The sequence below is a fragment of the Eumetopias jubatus genome, unplaced genomic scaffold (genome assembly GCF_037043125.1).
Source record: "Eumetopias jubatus isolate StellerSeaLion01/CBP00866 unplaced genomic scaffold, mEumJub1_p1.0 scaffold_7, whole genome shotgun sequence".
In the NCBI taxonomy this organism is placed as follows: domain Eukaryota; kingdom Metazoa; phylum Chordata; class Mammalia; order Carnivora; family Otariidae; genus Eumetopias; species Eumetopias jubatus.
Window position 1 is genome coordinate 32,163,318 of NW_028274813.1, and position 17,567 is coordinate 32,180,884.

General features: G+C 56.4%; 1 protein-coding gene across 1 annotated transcript in view; it reads left to right on the forward strand.

The window, feature by feature from the left end:
• Positions 1–17,267, forward strand: part of ACTN1 (actinin alpha 1) — a 95,885-nt gene extending 78,618 nt beyond the window's left edge. The window contains exons 9-21 of the mRNA XM_028123892.2: positions 588–680; positions 2,055–2,285; positions 3,964–4,111; positions 7,258–7,408; positions 7,873–7,981; positions 8,515–8,655; positions 9,486–9,668; positions 9,972–10,106; positions 11,173–11,352; positions 12,024–12,170; positions 13,072–13,152; positions 14,919–15,077; positions 16,544–17,267. Coding sequence (XP_027979693.1) covers positions 588–680; positions 2,055–2,285; positions 3,964–4,111; positions 7,258–7,408; positions 7,873–7,981; positions 8,515–8,655; positions 9,486–9,668; positions 9,972–10,106; positions 11,173–11,352; positions 12,024–12,170; positions 13,072–13,152; positions 14,919–15,077; positions 16,544–16,702 — 1,917 coding nt within the window. The 3' untranslated portion in view covers positions 16,703–17,267. The remainder of the gene's footprint in view (positions 1–587; positions 681–2,054; positions 2,286–3,963; positions 4,112–7,257; positions 7,409–7,872; positions 7,982–8,514; positions 8,656–9,485; positions 9,669–9,971; positions 10,107–11,172; positions 11,353–12,023; positions 12,171–13,071; positions 13,153–14,918; positions 15,078–16,543) is intronic.
• The last annotated feature ends 300 nt before the right edge of the window (positions 17,268–17,567 follow it).

Here is a 17,567-nt window from a genome sequence, read left to right on the forward strand (position 1 = left end):
TCCCAAAGGCGCCTGAGCTTGCTGGACGTCCTGCCTGTGTTGGGTTGGTCCTTAAGTCTTGTCTTCATGCCGTAGAGGGTCTCCGAGTCTTCTCTGATGTTCTTTAGGCTTTGAGTCAGGAGCAGATTCTGTAGGGATCCCGAGAGGTCCTGCTGCTTCTCAGTAGGCACCTTATTCCAGACGCCCAGCTTTGAATTTCTGCATCTCCCAAGATTCTGGCCAATCCAGCCTCAGAGCCTGAGCCTTCGGATTCCCAGGGCCTCCACTTGGGATTCTCGGCTGGGTGTGAATTTTCTCACCTCTTTACCTGAACATTTGGATTATATCAGTCATCACGTTAGTGTCTTCCCAACATGTATGGTTGGCCTCAAACTCAGGTCCTTCTCCAGGGGCCCCCAGTTCAGCCACCAAGATCTCTCTTTGGGCTCCTTGATCCATGGGACCCAGCATGGGCTGGCAGAAGCTGGCGAGGAGGCGGTGGATTTGAAGCCCTGCGAGCTGCCTTCTTGCCACGTGGAGCTGCAGGGGTGAGAGTTGCTACCCAGGGCTGACCATGAGCACCCCCTCCCCACCTTTCTTGTTGCCAGGCGGAGACAGCAGCCAATCGCATCTGCAAGGTGTTGGCCGTCAACCAGGAGAACGAGCAGCTCATGGAAGACTATGAGAAGCTGGCCAGCGATGTGGGTACCTCCTGGGTTCTCCTGGCCCAGCTCCAGCCAGGCTCTGCTACCCCACCCTGGGGGAAGAGGGAGCCCCCAGAACCTGTCCCCCCCAAACCCGCCCCTGGGGCACAGTTTGAGGCTGGGCGTAGTCCTTGGTCCCAGCACAGCAGATCCAGGGAAGCTTCCGCTCCTCACCTGTTCGTTCTCCCAGGAGGCAGAGGGAAGTGCCAGTCGAGCCAAGTCCCCAGCTTTTTCTCTCACCAACGAACAGTGAGCCTGGCAAACTCTGCACCTCTCTGGATCTTGTTTTTTTTTTTTTTTCACTTGTCAAGTGAGAGCTAAGCCAAGAAAGAGATCTCAGGGGCCTTTCTAGCCTGGTATACTGTTCTGTGAGAGGCTTGGCCTAGAAAAGGAGGACGCCTGGTTCTGCGAGGATGTGACCTGGAGATGGACCTGTGCTGGCTCAAGCTAGCTTAGCAACTGGGCCCACCCGTGGGACAGGAGGAGACAGTGATGGGTCTGCTGTTCTGGGTTTCGCCATTGACTCTATTTGGGTCACTCACTTTAGGCTTTGAGCCAGGAGCAGATTCTGTAGGGATCCACTTGCTTCTTCCTTAAAAGAACTCAGCCTTCTGAGCCTCTGGTGGATCTGCCATCCAGCATACTAAGAACCCAGGTGCCAGGTTTAATCCCTGCTCTGCCATTCTAGCCTCCTCACCTAGGCAAGTCATGTAACCTCACGGTGCTCGGTCACCCCTCTGCAGCCTGGGGGAGGCTCACAGCACCTAACCACATGGGGTTCCCGTCATTATGCCAGTGAGTTCGTTTGGGAGACGGGCTGGTACCTTGCAGGTGCTCGTTCTGTCCCCTGTGACCACCAACACTCCCCCGCCCCCCCCCCAGCTTCTCCACCATCATCACCTCACCCAGGCTGTTCCCTGCCTGTGCCCCAGAAGCCGGCCTCTTCCCTTTTGAGTCAGAGATCCTCATTCTAGAATTCTAGATGGCCAGGTGACAAGGGCCCCGGGAAACAACTGTGCACCCCTCCCTGGTACGGATGAAGACACGGAGGCCCAGCCGGGTGGTAGAGCTGGAACCAGAGCTCGGGTCTGCTCCTAGTCACGCTGACTTCCCACCAGGTCTGGCAGAGCAGGGAGGTGGAGTTAGCCTCCTCCCCTTGCAGAGAGGAGGCTGGTGGCCAGGCTGCATGAAGGAGCACCCTGGAACCTGGCCTTGTGGCCAGAGAGTGGCAGTTGGGACAGAGTGTGCTGTCAGGAGAGCCCCCCCCGCCCCCGCCCAGCTCCCCTAGCGTGGGAAGGGCCAAAAGGCCATCAGGAGAGGGAAGCAGCCCTTGCCCCCGCTCCCAGCACCCTCACCCCTTCCACCCTCCAGCTGTTGGAGTGGATCCGCCGCACTATCCCGTGGCTGGAGAACCGGGCGCCGGAGAACACCATGCACGCCATGCAGCAGAAGCTGGAGGATTTCCGGGACTACCGGCGCCTGCACAAGCCGCCCAAAGTGCAGGAGAAGTGCCAGCTGGAGATCAACTTCAACACGCTGCAGACCAAGCTGCGCCTCAGCAACCGGCCTGCCTTCATGCCCTCTGAGGGCAGGATGGTCTCGGTGAGCCCCACAGGGCCCGGCCCCCACTGGACCGGACCGCTGCCTCCAGCCCCGAGCTGCTCCCAGTCAGGGTGGGACGTGTCTTCCCCCGCCTGCCCCCCCAGGCTCAACCCCCACACCCCCCACTATTCCAGGCCAGACTTGCCCTGCCAGACCCCAGAATATCCACCTGGACCCCCCAGCACCACCTTCTCCCCCACCCCTCAGAAAACCGTCTTTGCAAACAAAATGCCTCTTGACATTTTGAACCAAACAGGGCTTAATTCAATAGCAATTAAGATAATTTTTTACTGCCGCGGAATCTTTTTTAAGCACTTTAAAAAAAGCGTATTACCATACAAAAAAATATAATGGATTTTTTTTTTTTTTTGGTTGGATATTTCAAAGATACAAATAGGCAAAATACAGAAAATAGAAATTACTTATAGTCTCAATTACCCAGTATCAACTTAAAAAATGTTAGGGTGGCTCATTCGGTTGGGCGTCCAACTCTTGATCTTAGCTCAGGTCTGGATCTTAGGGTCGTGAGTTCAAGCCCCGAGTTGGGCTCCATACTGGGCACGGAGCCTCCTTAAGAAAAAAAAAAGTTTTTTGGAAAAGATTCTTTTAGTCTATGTAAATATAATTTTTAAGGAGATCCTAAAGCATGTTTTATTTGATAAGTCGCTTTTTAAAAAAAATTAAAATTGTGAATGGCTGTCCGAGTTGTTAAATTCTCTTCATTTAGGTTACTTAGGTTATTACTGCTTCCCGCTTACCCTGTCCTCAGACTTGGGAAGAAATGTTATGAGCCAGGGAAGCATGCAAAAGAAAATTTAAGAATTCACCAAGATAGAGCTTTTGCCCTTTAAAATGAGAAGTCATGAGGAGGCGTGGGCATATAAGGCGGGAGGGGCCGGGGACAGGCAAAGCAGGCAAAGCGCGTTGGAAGGAGGCACGATCCCGGGGGACCCTGGAGGAGAGGAGAGAGTCTCTGGCCATTGTATCTGCACTTTGGAAAGTAGCTGTCTTTTTACAGATTCCAGGCTAAAACGGCAACTTTTAGGTGGCTAGAGCCCCTGCTAACCAGAGGGTACTCTGTGTGAGTTAGAAGAGCCCCCTCCTCCCAGTGGTTGTAGCCTGTGCCCGGGGCCTCCAGGTGGCATGCAGGCCGGTTCAGCCCCTATCTGCCCAGTGGCACCCTGTACTAATTGTAGGAGCGACCCTGTGGGTGGCTCCCCGTCTGAAGGGCTGTGGGTTTGTGCTCAGCAGCTGTCACTCTCCTCAGATGCTCGGCCAGCTCGCCCAGACCAGGCTACTGCCCAGAGCCCATGAGCAGATCCAGAGATGTGGGGAGCCTGGGAGGCTCCCACACCTGCTTGCCTCGTTCAATTGTTGCTCTTTTCCCTTGGCTGGCCCTACATCCTCTGTGATTGGTCAGCATCCTGGGCCACAGAGGGCCTCGGGCTCTTTCTGCACAGGGCTGCACGCCCAAAGCCCTATAGCTGGGTGGCCCATGTGGACTTGGGGCCTCACTCCCTGCCCAGGAGGCCTGGTGCCCAAGAGCCCGGGAAACACCAGTGTGGGGCTGGGTGGGCATGGCTGAGATGGGGAAGGCGCTTCTTCTAGAAGGCATGGGGCAGCTGGTGGGGGCCTCGGGGGCCAGGAGGGGCTGACCCTGTGCCTCCCATCCCTACAGGACATCAACAATGCCTGGGGCTGCCTAGAGCAGGCGGAGAAGGGCTATGAGGAGTGGCTGCTGAATGAGATCCGGAGACTGGAGCGGCTCGACCACCTGGCAGAGAAGTTCCGGCAGAAGGCCTCCATCCACGAGGCCTGGACGGACGGTGAGGCCAGCCCAGCCTCCTGTTTCCCCCCCGGGGGTGCCAGCTCTCGTGCTCCACCAGCTGAACCGCCAGCTGCTTTCTCTCTTGCTGCTTGTTTGTTTTGTCTCTTACTAGTTCTTGTCATTAGACAAGTTCATTAGCCTCTTAGGTGTCTCCGCTTCCTCGTCTGTAAAGTGGGGATAATCACAGTGCCAACTTCATAGGTTTAGGGGAACGGAATGAATCGATACTTGGGATAGCATGATGCTACGTATGTGTAATTCATTGTTGGTTTTGGTCACCGTGATGATGTCTTCTTCCCTGAGTCTGTGAGGTTGGGGTTCTCATCCGAACTCTGCCACCTAGAAGCAGAGTAAATTTGGAGCAGCGATTTAGCCCCCAGGTCTCGTTCCCTCATCTGTGACATGCAGATGACCATGCGCCCTCTCCTGTGTCAGCTTCCTAGGGCCACCGGTACAAAGGACCAGACACTGGGTGACTTCATACCACAGAAACGTGCTCTCTCAGGAGGAGGAGGTCAGGAGGGGTCCAAAGCAAAAGGGTCGGCAGGGTTGGCTCCTTCTGGAGGCTCTGAGGACGAGGCTCTCTGTGTTGCTTCCTGGTGTCTGGTGGTTGCTGGTCATCCTTGGTGTCGCTGGCTTAGTTCGGCTCTGCCTCCAACCCGCCATGGCTGCTTCTGTGTCTCTCCTTTTTCTAATAAAGACTCCAGTCATTGGATTTAGGGCCCTCCCTAGTCTCCTATGACCTCATCTTAACTAATTGCATCTGCAAAGACCCTATTTTCAATTAAGGTCAGATTCTGAAGTTCTGGGTTGACATGAGTTTTGGGGGACACTGTTCAACTCAGCATGCCTCCTCCTAGGGTTGTTGTAGGAGTAAACATCATAAGGACATTTTATGCTTAGCTGAGTGCCGGGCACATAGAGCACACTCCGTAAATTGCAGCCCTGGGTATTTTTCCTCCACTGCCTTCCCTCTTCTTGGTTCCAGCCTCCGGTTATAGTGACCCAGAGCCTTTACCATGTTAGCACGTACGTGTCTCCATTACTCCAATTTGGAGGCACTTGGGGCCATTTCTGGTGTCTGCTTGTCGGCAGCTGAAGTTAACTCCAAAGAAAGAAAAATCACACCTGAAATAGTCTTTTCCTCTGGAGAGGGACCCAAACTGCCCATCTCCTCGGGTCCTGCGGCCGCTGCAGCCGGAGCCTCTGGGGCAGACCCTATTGGCCGGTGGAGCGCAGTGTCTCCACTCTCCCCCAGTTAGCTCTGTCGTGCTCCTCAGCTCTTAGGCTGGAGACCATTAGGGACGGCTGTACCCTGTGGCGTGGTGGGGGATGGGAGCGTGCTTGACTCGGCCTGAGGGGCTTGGGTTTAGCTCCATGTCGTAGGTACACAGGGACGCCAGGTTGCTCTCTGCGCCGCCCCTGCCGCACGTGTAGGAAGCTATTCATCCAGGTGCACCTGGTACAGAGTGGAAGGGGAGATTGCACCAGCTCACCCACCTGTTTCGATCACGTCCACCCTAGGGCCAAGGCGCAGCTCACAGAAAGGTACAGAGCAGGGGCCGGCCCCGTCAGCCGGCCCGCCACCAGCTGGTGTGCGGGCCGTGGACACTGGCACGACCTCTGGGCAAAGCAGTCTGAGCTGTGCACGTCCACGCCTAGCCGTGGCACTGCCTGCCGACCCGGGAATTCTTGAGACTGTCTAAAGAATTAACCCTGAACGTGGGGAAATCACACGTCTAGAGAGATTTGCCGTGAGACCCTCTCTAATAGCACAAGCTGAGGGGCTTGGATGCCCCACAGTAAGTGTGTGTGGCAGGTGGTCACGCCAGTGGTGGCTCAGCCACGGGAGGGGACACATGCGGCAACTGGAGCCGGAGCAGAGACTCTGATGATGTGCTGCTGAATGTTTGAAAAGCAGGAAACACAGCTTACATATCCCTGCTGGTTCTAACACAGCATCTGTATAAGGAAAGATGGGAAAGGAGTAGATAAGTAGGCTCATCTGTAATTTTTTCCCCCTAAACTTGTCATATTATTATTCTGACTTAAAGAAAAAAAAAAGTAGAGGGGCGCCTGGCTGGCTCAGTCAGGAGAGCATGAGACTCTTGATCTTGGGGTTGTGAGTTTGAGCCTCACCTTGGGTGTAGAGATGACTTAAAAATAAAATCTTAAAAAAAGGGGCACCTGGGTGGCTCAGTCAGTTAAGCGTCTGCCTTTGACTCCGATCATGATCCCAGGGTCCTGGGATTGAGCCCGCATTGGGCTCTCTGCTCCATGGGGGTCTGCTTCTCCCTCTCCCTCTGCCCCTCCCCCTGCTCATGCTTTTTCTTTCTCAGATAAATAAATAAAATCTTTAAAAATTCTTAAAAAAAAAAAAAAAAGGTAGAGGGAAGGAAAGAAAGGCCACATCGGGCACCGTCTTTCAGCCTCCACAGCCCAGCCTTTATTTGTTGAGCAGGACTGAGCATCCCTGACGGGCCCAGATGGGGAGGGTGGGCGTGCGGGCCAGGCCAGGCCAGGGCAGTCCCTGTCCTGTACCAGACGCTTCATAAGACAGCTGTCAGACATCACGTAACAGCAGTCCCAGGAGGTTGGTTTCTCATCCTGTTTCCTCCCGGGAAACAGAAATCCAAGACATGCCAGCCCCACCCCACTGCTAAAGAGAGGGCGGTGCCCCTGACAGAGAAGGTTCTGGCCACTGTTGGATTCTGTGTAGAGTGCACTGGACATGCTGACCACCGTGAGAGTAATTAAGGGGAGGGGTCCCTGCAGGGCTGCTGGGGGCTAGCAACAATAGGTGGAGAAGCTCTAAAGATGGGGCACCCCTGAGGCCCTTGTGTGGTTCTCTCCTGGCTACACCACGGGGCCTGGCCCTGTGTAGCCTTCGTATGTAACCACTCCTCGTGGCCCCGTACGTGTTCCGTGGAAAGTAGGAACTTCCCCGACTCGGCCTCTTAGTGGATGTTCCTGCTGCACATCGCTTTCTCAAGCTGCAGATGATCGATCACTGTATGGTGGACATCTGGGGACATTGTGCCCCTGGATATGGGCCTCTTGGGGCCCCGAGGGGTGGACGGTCGGGGCCAAGAAGATGGGGCCTCGGCTTCTGCTCAGCCTCGTACCCCTTCTCTCTGAACCCAGGCAAAGAGGCTATGCTCCGGCAGAAAGATTATGAGACTGCCACCCTCTCAGAGATCAAGGCCCTGCTCAAGAAGCACGAGGCTTTTGAGAGCGACCTGGCCGCCCACCAGGACCGCGTGGAGCAGATCGCTGCCATCGCGCAGGAGCTCAAGTAGGCGCGGCGCGGCGAGGCGAGGGCTGGGGCTGCCATGGGAGACAGGGTGTGGCTGTGAGAGGCGAGGAGCGGGGGCACGGTGGGCGCCCGGGCGGGAAGGGCGTCAATACAGAAGACTGAGTGTCGCCCCAGGTGGAGAATGAGCCCGTGACCCTACTGCTGAGGGCATCCGGTCCTTTCCTGGAACTAGTGCAGGGCCAGAGCTCTTGCTGGGCCTCAGAGGCTCCCTGCCATGGGGTATTGGGGTCAAGACTGGTGTCGCCTCCAGCCGAGGTGTGCCAGGGGCCTCTGGACAGAACTGGCCTTCATTTGTCTCCCAGCAGTCTTCTGAAAGCCTGGGAGGTGGGTGGGAGGGGCACCTAGAAGGCCCCCCCGTGCTACTCGCACCCCAGCCCCAAGGAGGAGAGCAGGTCCTGGAGGTAACCCGGGTCACCGGACTCTCCCTGTCTCTTGCCTTCTAGTGAGCTGGACTATTACGACTCACCCAGTGTCAATGCCCGATGCCAAAAGATCTGTGACCAGTGGGACAATCTGGGAGCCCTAACCCAGAAGCGGAGGGAAGCTCTGGAGGTGAGGGCCCCTGAGGGAGAGGGAGGCCTGCCTCTAGCAGCTCTGGGTGCCTCTTCCTGCTTTGTGAGTCCCTTTGCTTTGAGCCAGAAGGCTCCGCTGGGTTCCCTGGACCTGCTCTGGCCTGCCTGTCGAAGGTTCACCCTGACACTGGATTGAGCTTTGCCTTGCTGGAGATGCCTCCTCTCTGGCCCTAAGCACACCTCCTCCTCCCAGTCTAGTGCACTTCGCAGCCCAACCCTAGCCATTTGAGAACCTTCCTATTCTACAGATCAGCCCGGGGGCCAGGCTGGGTGATTCCAAATGTGGGAGGGTCTGTAGATCCCCCATTAAGAACCAGTGTCCCAGAGAAAGCCTAGTCTTTCTGTCTGACTTAGTCTGGTGCTTCCAGACCTAGACCCCTTGTGGCTGGCCAAGAGGGTCTTGGAGGCCTGGGGTGGGGGGGTGGGGGGGGAGTAGGCAGGGAGTGGTGGTTCTGGATATGACTCTGCTGAATATCTCCCTGTCCACCCCTTCCCCTCAATTGTCACTCCCAGCGGACAGAGAAACTGCTGGAGACCATTGACCAGCTGTACTTGGAGTACGCCAAGCGGGCCGCACCCTTCAACAACTGGATGGAGGGGGCCATGGAAGATCTGCAGGACACCTTCATCGTGCACACCATCGAGGAGATCCAGGTGTGCTGCAGACCCCTCACCCCCAGAGGCCGGTTCCCCCAGGCCCCTGTGCAAACCTCATTCCTGCAGAACTGCTCTGTGGGGTTGGGGATAGCAGCCAAGGATTTTATACATTTGAATGAATTACATTTTATGTATTTTGATTAGGTAATATATACAGATGGTATAAAATCTAGAAGATAAAAAGGATATGCCATAAATTGTCCCTCCTACCCTAGTGCCCTCCCCAGAGGGAAGCAGCATGCCCACACTGTCTCTGCATATGCAAGCCTTTTTTTATTTATTCACTAATTTATATTTATTTATTTTTGTGTTCTTTATGTATTTATTTGTTAGTTAATGTGTTCTTCCCCATACCCCCTTTAACACAGAATTATATACTGTATTCTGAACCCTTGTTTTTAACTTAATGTTTCGGAGCTCATTGCATAGCAATAGCGTCCTCATTCAGCTGCAGGGAATTGGATTTAAAAGATTTTGCAAAGGAAGCCTGGGTTGGGGAAGGTCACCTGGGAAGCAGACCTGGGGCACCCCTTGTCCCTGACCTGACTGTGGGGTGGTGTACACTCTAGGGTGGTTGCTCCTGACTTCACCAGCCCTAAGCATGAGCTATTGCTTTGATGGCTCTGCCTTCACCTCCCCAGGGCTGGCCCTGCCCGCCTGGTTCTCAGCCATGAGCATCCTTGGTTGCTGCCCCTGGGTCTCCCAGCTGGTGTGGGGCCAGGCCTTCAGTGGCCCTGCCACCCCCCTCTACCCTGGGACCCGTAGGGCTCCCTTAGTTCATCTTGCCCACAGGAGGCACTGCTCACTGTGCTTCTCTCGCACCCAAGGGACTGACCACAGCCCATGAGCAGTTCAAGGCCACCCTCCCTGATGCCGACAAGGAGCGTCTGGCCATCCTGGGTATCCACAACGAGGTGTCCAAGATTGTCCAGACCTACCACGTCAACATGGCGGGCACCAACCCCTACACAACTATCACTCCTCAGGAGATCAATGGCAAATGGGACCACGTGAGTCCAAGGGCTGGGTGGGGCATTGGCTGGGCCATTGAAAGTTTTATAAGGGCAGGGATTTTGTCCCCTTTTTTGGTTGATTTTTATTGATTTTCATTGATCTTATTTTTTTCACTATCACATGGTAAGCACTCACCTGTCCAGTTAATGAACGATGGAATTTCTGGAACAGGTCCATGTGTTCACTCCTGTTCTATACCTGCCTGGCCCCTTCCCTTCATGCCTCCTCCCTTTCCCCATCTGAAGTATGGGGCAGGTGGCCGGCCCGTTCCCCACGTCCCATGATTGTCCTCACCCCAGGTGCGGCAGTTGGTGCCTCGGAGGGACCAGGCCCTGACGGAGGAGCATGCCCGCCAGCAGCACAATGAGAGGCTACGGAAGCAGTTCGCAGCCCAGGCCAATGTCATCGGGCCCTGGATTCAGACCAAGATGGAGGTGCGTCCCCTCATGGGACGCAGGGATGGGCGCTTCTGCCCCTCTGAGCACCGTCCCAGCTCTGGTTTGTGAGCAAAGACCCACCCAGGGCTGCCACTAAAGAGCCACATGAGAAAGTCCCACAGAAGGATGAGTGCCTGGGGAACTGACTAGTTAATTTATCCTTTGGCTTCTTTGGCTGACCAGGTCTCCCTTCCTTCTGAGCAGAGAGCTTTGTCAAAGAGAAGGAACTTTCCAGAGAGAGAACTGAGCCTCGGGCAAGCGTGGAATTTTTTTGTTGAGTTGTTGGGCCAGATCCTGGGGCGCTGTAGATCAGGGAAGGGGCTCTGCTTGGGTTAGAGAGCATGGTGTCCCTCTGAGCTCCTTGACGGCAGAGACCATGTTGAGCTCATGTTTGTGTCTCTCCTGCACCCCACCCCCACCTGCTTAGCACATGGCACATGGTACGTCGTAACTGCTCAGGAAATATTTGCTGGGTCAAATTGAGTGCACAATTGAGGCTTTTACAAACAGGTTTTGTTTCCATAGATGAAGTCTAGACAGAAAGGGGGATGAGGCCTGGCCCATGGGGCAGGTGGGGTCAAGGCAGGCCAAGGCAGGCACTGTGGGGGCAGAACAGCAGGTGCGTGGCCACTGAGGAGGTGCGTCAGGTGCCCTGAGGCTGTGAGGAAGGTGGCTCTGTGGGCAGAGAGAGAGTCCCTGAGGTGGGTGATAGTTGGGAACAAGGCTTGGGCGGGGAGTTTGAATGTCAAGCAGAGGAGTGAACGTTTAGGTGAGGAACTGATCTTGCAGCCCCTTTCTGAAGCTGAGAGGCACCCAAGAGATGGGAAGTATGTCATCTGGTAGTGACAGTGCTTCTCATACCCCCTTTATGATGCTGTTGCCACACCAAGTCCCTGCGCAATGTGTCTTGTTCTCGGTTGACTAATGACCACTGATGGGTTCCCTGGTACTGGGGTGGGAACCGAGAATCGTCTGAGGGGCTGACCGATGACCTGGGTGCCCCAGTCCCTACCCCAGGGACAGAGTGGGGAGGTCTCACAAGGGCTTCCTTCCGGGTGAGCAGGAGATCGGGCGGATCTCCATCGAGATGCACGGGACCCTGGAGGACCAGCTCAGCCACCTGCGGCAGTATGAAAAGAGCATCGTCAACTACAAGCCCAAGATCGACCAGCTGGAGGGTGACCACCAGCTCATCCAGGAGGCCCTCATCTTCGACAACAAGCACACCAACTACACCATGGAGGTGGGTGGCGCCGACTTTGCTCCTCTGGGAAGGGAGCCCCATATCCCCTTCTGCTCCCCACCCCCCGGGCTGGCGCAGGGGGCAGTGACTTCCCATCTTCCAAGGGAAGTGCTCATTGCAGGAGGACATACTCTCCCTTGGGGGTGAGGGGGTACTCGCTGCTGCTCCGCTCTGGGGCTCCGGGCCTTCAGGCTCTTCTGAATTTCGCAGGGAGGATGTTGAGAACGCAGACTTGCAGGCTCCAGCTCTAGGATTTGATTCACTAGGTCTGGGATGAGGCTGAGCACCCTTGTGATTCAGATGCAGGTGGTCTCCAAACACTGGCTTAGGCACCTGCTCTCCAAGGGGTGAATTGTTTGGACCATGAAGGCATGTGTGTGTGGCTCTAGAGTGGGGATATGCGGGGCCCTCCTTCCTGACCTGACTCACACCGTCAGTTCCGGTCTCTGCTGCCTCAGGTGGAGGCCAGCGCCCTCCTGTGCTTCCCCTTTCATCATCTGGGTCCTCTGTCCTGGCGTGTTGCCCTTGTCCTGGTGATGCTGTAAATCTGGCTGGCGGTCCGGATTTGATTGCTTGGGCCATTTTGGTACTGGGGGAACGAGTAGCAGGGAGCAGCCGAGGCCCAGGCCTGGGGCGCCTTTGCTGACAGGTTCCTCTTCCCCGCCCTCCAGCACATCCGTGTGGGCTGGGAGCAGCTCCTCACCACCATCGCCAGGACCATCAACGAAGTGGAGAATCAGATCCTGACCCGAGATGCCAAGGGCATCAGCCAGGAGCAGATGAATGAGTTCCGGGCCTCCTTCAACCACTTTGACCGGGTGAGAACCCCACTGCCCGCACTTAGAGCAGTCCCCAGCCCCTGCCCCAGGGCCCGGGAGGGCACTGCCCATGAGGTGGGCAGCCACGCTGGGCCAGTTCCTGGGCAAGTGAGGAGGAGGAGGAGGAGGGAGAGCAGGGAGTCAGCCTGCCCTGGCTGCCCCTCACAGCAGGCCTTAGGAAGCCGGTCCCGGCGTGCTGTCCCTGCTTTTGCGGAGTAAGAGTGCATGTAGTGAGTGGGGAGAGCATCTGTGGTCCCAACCCTTGTTTTCCGGCCACGAGGAGTCAGCCCTTGGGAGCAAGGCTCCCCTAGCCTCAGGGAGGCTCCCTCCCCCCACCCCCGGCAGCCTTTGGGAGACTCTGGGGGGTGTCAGCGTTGTTTGTCCTAGGTTCTCATCCTAGCTCCGGGGCAGGCTGGGTTTTATGTGGGCTGGCCCTCCCAGTGCCCTGGGGTTTCTGGGCAGCCAGAGGGGTCGGAGCATGGGGTTCAGTGCTGCCCGCCGCTCCTGCCTCCTGCCCTGTCCTCCAGCCTCCTGGGTGGGTGAAGCCTCCTTGGAAAGCCGGGTCGGGGCCTTGGGCACGGGGTGGGCCGGGCCCTTCTGGGGGAGCTTCTCACCCCTGTGGCTCACCGTGTTCCCCTCTGGCCTGCTTCCCAGAGCAGGGCTGCGTGTGCCAGGGAGAGGGCACCCTCTGGACCTCGTCCGCGTGTCTAACCGTGTGCACTTTTATTTCCCCTCCCCGCCCCACCCCTTCCACCCTCCACCCTCTCCACCCGCATGCCTTTGTCCCCGTGTCTCCCCACACACACCACCCTCCACCCGGGGCATGGCCCACCCCCCTCCCCTCACGGCCTCCACCTCCCTGGCACCGCATGGCTCGCTGCCTGGCGCACGGCGGCCCCAGGATCACTCCGGCACGCTGGGTCCCGAGGAGTTCAAAGCCTGCCTCATCAGCTTGGGTTATGATATTGGCAACGACCCCCAGGTACTCGCCTCCTGCATGGAGCACGCTCAGGGGTGGCATCCGGGGCGAGAAATAACACGTTTCTCCTTTTTCTTTTCTCTCTCTCTGTCTGGATCTCCCTGTCTCCCCTTCCCTGTGGGCCTTGGGGCTCGTCCTCTCCTGCTGTCGGGCCCATGTCGGGCTCCTCTTCCCACTGCTCCAACCTCTGACCTCTGCCCTCGGTCGTCTTTCATGGGAACCTGCCCGGGGCCCACCTTCCTCTCTCCTTGTCACTCTCCATCCTGTGGACGGACTTGGGCCTCTCCCTGTTCTCTCTCCTCCCTGTGGATGTGTCTCCTCCTGTGTTCCTTTTCCCTTCCTAACCCCCTGCCCCAACCATGCCCCTCGACCTCCCCTTCTGGCCATCTGTGCCCTGTCCTCCTGGCCCTGGGCTGGCCCTTCCTCCTCCTGCCTCTGACCCTCCGGTGTCTCGGTGCCACTGCCCCCACAGAAGAAGACAGGCATGATGGACACGGATGATTTCCGCGCCTGCCTTATCTCCATGGGTTACAACATGGTAACGTAAACCCCGCCCTCTGTTCTGACGAGGGCCCGCCAGCTGGCCAGAGAAGCCGAGTCCTGGCCAGGGCAGGCTGGAGGCCCTCAGGCTAGGGGCTGCTCTCCCTGGAGGGGCCTCACGATTCTGGTCCATCGGGAAGATGGCGCCCTGAAGGCTGGGCCCAGCCTCGTGGCCTGTGTGTGTCCCAGGGGTCTGGCCTTCTCATCTCGGTCTCTGTGCTGGCGTATTCTTTGGTACTTACTGTGGAGATGCGCTTTTTCACTCCCATGGTGGATGGTGGGGCTGACCCCAAGGCTAACAAGAAGAACTGGAGGTTTGGACTTCCCGGGTCGGGTTTGGCTCGACTTCGTCTTTCAGGAAGCACAGAGGTTTCTGCCTCCACCCTGGCGGTGGCTCCGGCCACGCCTGCTGCCCCTTGGCCTTCACAGTCTTCTCAGCTGTGTGCCCTTACGCAGGCCTTCTGAGCAGAGCGGGGCGGTCTGAGCTGGACAGCCAGGCAGCTCCTGGGCCATGGTGCAAAGGGCAGAGTTTGTGGGCTGCCCCGTGCCGGGCAGGGGCACAGGCTCGAGACGCAGGGAACCCAGGAGTAAACCCCAGCTCTGCCATCACCAGCTTGGGGACTGGGATGAGGCCAGGGGACCCCAGCAGGACTGCGGTCAGGGCTCACTGAAGGAACTTCCGTGAGTGCTGTGCATGGGTCTGACACACAGAAAGTACAGTGTGGTGGGGAGAACACAGGCTGTGGAGCCAGACCATCCAAGTTCAAACCCCAGCTCTATTACCTGCTGGCTGTGTGACCTTGAGCAAGTCACCAAGCCTATCTGGGCCTCCGGTTGCTCGTCTGGAAACCCGACGGAAGTAATAAGGACCTGCGCCATACGGTGGTGGGGAGGGTGAAAAGCAGCGAAATGCCTGCAGCCGTTAGAAGAGCACCTGGCACACGGTACCTGCCCCGTGCCGTCAGCCTCGACAGCCGTGGGCAGGACTGTCGTCGTTTGCTCCAGCGGGAACCTGTGGGGCGTGGGAAGCCTGAACGGGGTCTTCGCTTTTGGGTCTGATGTCCCTATGATGCCCTTAGGACAGCCCAGGTCAGTTCAGGGGGCCGCTCTGCCCCCCTCTCACAGCCTCAGGCCACTTTGAGCCCCCAGGTGCTTCAGGTCCATGTGAGACATTCCCAGCAGCCTGTGGCTGAGAGGTTGACAGGCCTGGGGTTGGCTCTTCTCTCCAGGGAGAGGCAGAATTTGCCCGTATCATGAGCATCGTGGACCCCAACCGCCTGGGGGTAGTGACGTTCCAGGCCTTCATCGACTTTATGTCTCGGGAGACCGCCGACACAGACACAGCGGACCAAGTCATGGCCTCCTTCAAGATCCTGGCTGGGGACAAGGTGGGTCTGCTATGGCGTGGGTGCTGTGCAGGGTCCACTCCGATCTGGAGGGGAGGTCACTTGCACCCCGTGGCCCCTCCCTCCCACTGGACCTCCCCCTGCTGTCCACCTCCACCCATTTCTGTAATGTTTTGGGATCAGCTAAGGTGTCACACAATATGAGCCTGAGTGGCGGGGGCGGGGGGGGGGGTGTCTCCTGCCAGGGAGCGGGACTCCTTCGCACTTGGGCTGGAGCAATGAGTGGTAGAGGCGGGTAGAACGGGGTGGGGGATGTGACCGAGTGATGGAAGGGCCGTCCGAGAACTCAGACTTCACCGTTACGTCGTGCCAGGCACAGGTGCGGAGTGTCGGCGGGGCGCGGGAGGGAAGCATGTCTCGAACTGGCCTACCCTGAGCAGCAGTCAGTTTCGGTTTCCAAATTTCCCAAGTTCCCTGCCTGGCAATGGAACGGTGGGAACACCAGGGGAAACTGGCAAAGCGGGAGGTGTCTAGAGGCCAGAGTTCCTTTCTGTAAAATTCATAGGATAATCCTTCTGCCATCCTTCCTCCAGACTGAAGAGATTGAGTTATAAAAAGCCAAAGCCAATGGGGAGCATAATTTCTGGAATGTCTCAGTCTATAAGGGAAAAAGACTGAGCCAGTAGCAGTTCCTAAAGGTCGGTTCCTAAAGTTCAAGGACACCCTATTAGAGTCCTAGCATCTTCGAGCTGGAATGACCCTCAGAAACCACTTACTTGAAGTGACTCTGGGTCTCTGAAGTCCAGAAAAGGGCCTGGGCTCCTGACTTTTGGAGTGACCTAGGGATGACCCCCTCTCCTCGAAACTGGTTGCTAGGGGACTCTGGCAGAGGTAGGGCATGGGGCTAGGGGCCCACCTTGTGGGTCAGAGCCTCAAGTGAGCTGTTCTGGAGCCTAAAACTCCTAAAACAAGCAACCTCCCAGTAGACCTGTCACGGATGCACAGAAACCTGGGCTGGGAACCAGGCGAGGTGGGGGCAGGCCCACATCTTGCAGTCGTGGTGGAGATAGCGGTCTGCCACGGTGATGTCACACTTGGATGCTCACTGTATTTGCTAAAATTATGTGACCTCCAGAGTATTCACTTGAGCGGGTGTGCGTCCCAACCAGGGTCCCTGCTGGTGTTGCTCCAGCCTGTGGTTGCTGCAGACTAGAGTGATAATGGAATAATAGGTGCAGTTAGCACTTGAATTAGTTTGCACAGGCCAAAGTAGGTATGGAAATGGCAAACAGGAGATTGAAAATGAACATATATTTTGTATATTCACACGTGTGTATGTATGCAAGTGCATGCATTATAAACGCGCGTATATAAACGTATACACGATACACATGTGCATAGGCGCGCGTGCACGTCTCTGTATCCAGAAGCAGGAGGAGGGGACGGGGACGTGGCGGGGTGCTGCCACCCCAGTGACATCCCGGCGACCCTGCCTGTTCCCTCTGCAGAACTACATCACGGTGGATGAGCTGCGCCGGGAGCTGCCGCCCGACCAGGCCGAGTACTGCATCGCGCGCATGGCCCCCTACAGCGGCCCCGACGCCGTGCCGGGCGCTCTGGACTACATGTCCTTCTCCACGGCGCTGTACGGCGAGAGTGACCTCTAACGCGCCCGCCCAGGCCAGCGCCCTCACCCTGCCCGCTGTGCGCCCCCCCCGCCCTGCGCCCCTGCTGCCCCCTCTCCTGCCGGGGTTTGGTCTTGCTCAGCCTCGAGCCCGGCGAGCCAGGACCCACGTGGCATCGAGCCTCCCCGCCCGCAAAGTGACAGTTTACAAAATTATTTTCTGCAAAAAAGAAAAAAAAAGTTACATTAAAAAAAGTTAAAAAAAGCCAAAAAACCACATATTTTATTATAGAAAAAGTATTTTTTTCTCCACCAGACTTAAATGGAAAAGAGGAAAAATTAACTGTTTGCACCGAAATGTTTTGTTTTGTTGTGACATAGGACAATAACCAAGCACAATGTTCTATTCTGTACTTTTTATCGATTTTTTTTCTCTCTGTATCATCTGCTGTATTCATTTCTCCAATCTCATGTCCACCTTGATGTGGGAGCGGGGGGTGGGGTGGGGGTAGGGGGGTATCTCGTCAGAAGGCACATTGGTGCATGTGTGTTTGCTAGCTCACTTGTCCATGAAAATATTTTATGATATTAAAGAAAATCTTTTGAAATGGCTGTTTTTTAAGGAGAGAATTTATGTGTCTTGTCTTCTCGTTTTTAAGCCCAGAGGTGTGGTTAGCGCACTTTTTTTCCTTTAGTTTTAATTATTGCCGATTATAAAAATGAACAAGACTGGAGAGTGTGGACAATTTCGATATTACTTGTCACACACCATATTAAAGCACCAGTGCTCCCATGACCACTCTTGGACTGCTCCTTGCTTACTGTTTTCCAGAAGGGTGCATGGTTCAAGGATGATGGGGCCCACTGTACCCAACCTTAATAGGTTTTTTGACCCGGGCACATTCCAT